Source organism: Oryctolagus cuniculus, chromosome X (genome assembly GCF_051225735.1).
Source record: "Oryctolagus cuniculus isolate XC-2025 breed Fujian yellow rabbit chromosome X, ASM5122573v1, whole genome shotgun sequence".
Lineage (NCBI taxonomy): Eukaryota > Metazoa > Chordata > Mammalia > Lagomorpha > Leporidae > Oryctolagus > Oryctolagus cuniculus.
In genome coordinates, this window is record NC_142888.1 from 104,052,491 (window position 1) to 104,055,377 (window position 2,887).

General features: G+C 44.2%; 1 protein-coding gene across 2 annotated transcripts; it reads left to right on the forward strand.

Annotated features, from left to right (window-relative positions):
• Positions 1-223: 223 nt before the first annotated feature.
• On the forward strand, positions 224-2,325 carry PRR32 (proline rich 32). Of its 2 annotated transcripts, none has more exons than XM_008273173.5 (2): positions 224-420; positions 1,297-2,325. In XM_008273173.5, the coding sequence occupies exons 1-2, from the start codon at positions 401-403 to the stop codon at positions 2,174-2,176; spliced, it is 900 nt and encodes a 299-aa protein (XP_008271395.2). In that variant the 5' UTR covers positions 224-400; the 3' UTR covers positions 2,177-2,325. The 2 variants fall into 2 exon arrangements, with proteins under 2 accessions (XP_008271395.2, XP_017205199.2); XM_017349710.4 differs by having other exon boundaries at positions 1,300-2,325.
• The last annotated feature ends 562 nt before the right edge of the window (positions 2,326-2,887 follow it).

Genomic DNA, 2,887 nt, shown 5'->3' on the forward strand with positions numbered 1-2,887 from the left:
AAAGTTTAAAAATAACTCTTAACAAAGGACCATGTCTCCATGGCTCCTCCAAATCCTTCTTAAAGTGATTTATCTTTCCAACTGGCCCGTACTAAAGTCAAATGTCTTTACCATCCGCTACTGTGCAAAAAGCAGCCCTACATTTAGCTTCAAAGGAGTGTCACAGATTTATTCCCTCCTCCCTCTCAGCTCCTTTTCTCCCTCCCTTCCCTAGCAACTGGTCACCCCAGAAAGAGAACTCCAAATCTAGAAAGAAGCAGTTGGTCCCCGGCTTCATTCGAGTTGTCAAGTCTCACTAACGCAGAAGCACAGGTCATTTCTCCAGGCTGAGTTGGCCTGTGTGGGCGTTTAGCTGGTTTTCTCCACCACCTCATAAAGGCTATCCTGATCAAATTTCTCCATGGCTTGTATTGAGAATGTGTAAGTACAAAATCGAGGGCAACTGTTTAATTTAAGGCAAAAGGCAATTTGAATTGCTTTACTGTGTGACTGGGGCATGGGCAAAGGAGTTGGAGGGCTTGTGGAAGAGGATCACAGGCAAAAGCTTGAAGGATATAAACTGACATCTTAAGAATGCTGCTGCATTTAAGGGCAGCAGTTTTTTCTTTCTTTTTTAAAAATTTTATTCAAGTTATACAAGTTTCATATATATAGATTTAGGAACATAAGGGTAGCAGGTTTTAAATTTAATTTTGAAACAAAAGTTGCAAATCCCTCGTGTCACCAGTGAGACTTAAATATGATGACATTTTAACTTTAGGATGTGGTACGGATTTAATGAAAGGGCAGTTTTTCAAAATTCGGTATTGAGAATTGAATGATGTTTCATAACACGGAACTGGAGTGTTGTTAACGTAATTAATATTTCTTTGAATTCTGTGGAGAAAACAAAAATATTTTCCCTCAGAAGAATTTTGAAAACACTCTTGCCAGTGTTGGAATGCTGGGCTTAGTGGATCATGGCTGGTACGGGGACTTGAAAGAGTTAGCATTTTCTGTCCTATGCCTACGTAGAACCTATCTAGGTATTTTGGGGGGAAGATCTTGCTGCTTGGCGGTGGTGAGGGAATGGGGAATGGAGTAGGGTCACTGCGCATCCACAATGTGTAATCAAGAAGCAGGAGTTTAATAAGCCCACTAGTAAAAGGCCAGTGGGCTGAGGAGGTATTTCTTTGACTACAGGAAGAAAGGTAGTGCCTTTTTCCCCTGGTATATTCCACTGTGTCCTGTCAATCACTTATTTCAGATAATTTCTAACCACCGCATTTCTATTTTGAACTTTTTAAATGTTTTCAGAAGCCTGGGGAGACATGCTCCTTCACCCATAGTCGGCACTATGGACAAAAATGGAAACCAAGATCTGCACCAGGACATGCCCAAGGAATGTCTGAGTTCCATGCTAAGGGAAGATGTGGAGCCCTGGGGCCACACTCACGTCCCGCTGAGATCTTCCTTCAACGTGCTGACCGATCTGACAAGACAGCAACTGGAGCGACCCTCTGAGAGAACAGGATCCTGCATTCCTGTTGTTAGTTCCAGAGCTCTTAGACAGCCTTATGGGCCACCACCTGCTGTTGCGGAAGAGTCCCTAGCAACAGCAGAAATAAATAGCTCTGAGGGGCTGGCAGGCCGGAGGCAAAAGGGACAGGATTCTATTAATATGTCCCAGGAAGTCTCTGGTGGCCCTCCTGCACTGATGGTAGGGGGCACAAGAGTCAGCCATGGAGGCACTGAGAGAGGTGGCAATAATGCCAGGTTTTATTCGACTTTGCCAAGGGGTAAAGGTTTCTTTCAACCCAGGATCCCACAAGTAAGAGGCCCTCCACAAATCCCTACCCTTAGATCCGGGATAGTGATGGAGGTACCTCCAGGAAATCCTAGAATGGCCTGCCAGGGAAGGCTGGCTCATGTTTCCTTCCCTCCGGGAAGAGCACGACACCCCATGGATAGGTGGCCAAGGCCTATCCCACTGTCTTCCAGTACTCCAGGTTTACCTCCTTGCTCTACCGCTCATTGCTTCATATCGCCACAGCCTCCAAGTTTCAATCCCTTTCTTGCTATGCCCATTGCTTTTGCTCCTCCCCCAATATTTGCTCCTCCACTGCCCTCTTATTTTGCTCATTTCCCTTCCGGGGGAATGCTGGTTGCTTCATCCTCAAGCAGAGAGCATAACTGAGTGCAGAGAAGGAAGGAGAAAGAAAAAGATTAGGAGGAAAAGATTCAAGTTATTAGTTCATGGTTTTTGTAGTTGAAACCTCCTACCTGTCACACTGAATGTGCCTTATGTACTTGGAGATTCAATAAAATTTCCACAACCTGAAAAAATTGTGAATTTTTTAATGCCACCTGGAGATTCTAAGCCTTGCATTGCATTTCCATCTTTATGATAATTAAGCCAAAAAGTGTGTGTTTTCAAAATATTTAAATTCTTTCCAATATTTTCTATTGACTTGTGTTCAAGTGTGACTGGGGGCAAAGGACACTTGAGTTGTGGCTAGGCCAAGTCTGGGATGCAGAATTCTTACCTATTGAAGGCCTACAGGCTTGGTCAGAGCTGGATGGGTGAATTCAGACAATGTCCATAACGACAGGCCAAAATCCATGTAACAGAAAAAGTGCACGAACAGTAAAAGGAGCCAGATGAGCCTGAGGTGAGAGTAACGGAGCTAACATTTCACAAACGGAGGCAGAGCCCGATTGAAAGGTCGGGAAAGAAGAACAAGGGGCAGATCACTGCTTCAATATGATCTACTGCTTCTTCCCAACTTGTCACTGTTGCTAAGTACATCACACATTATTAGTGAGAATTTAGGGGCAAGTTGTAATTGGACTGATCCTTTCACCTGTGCTCAGAACAAAGGGATTCTATCCGCTCAGAACTTTTGAA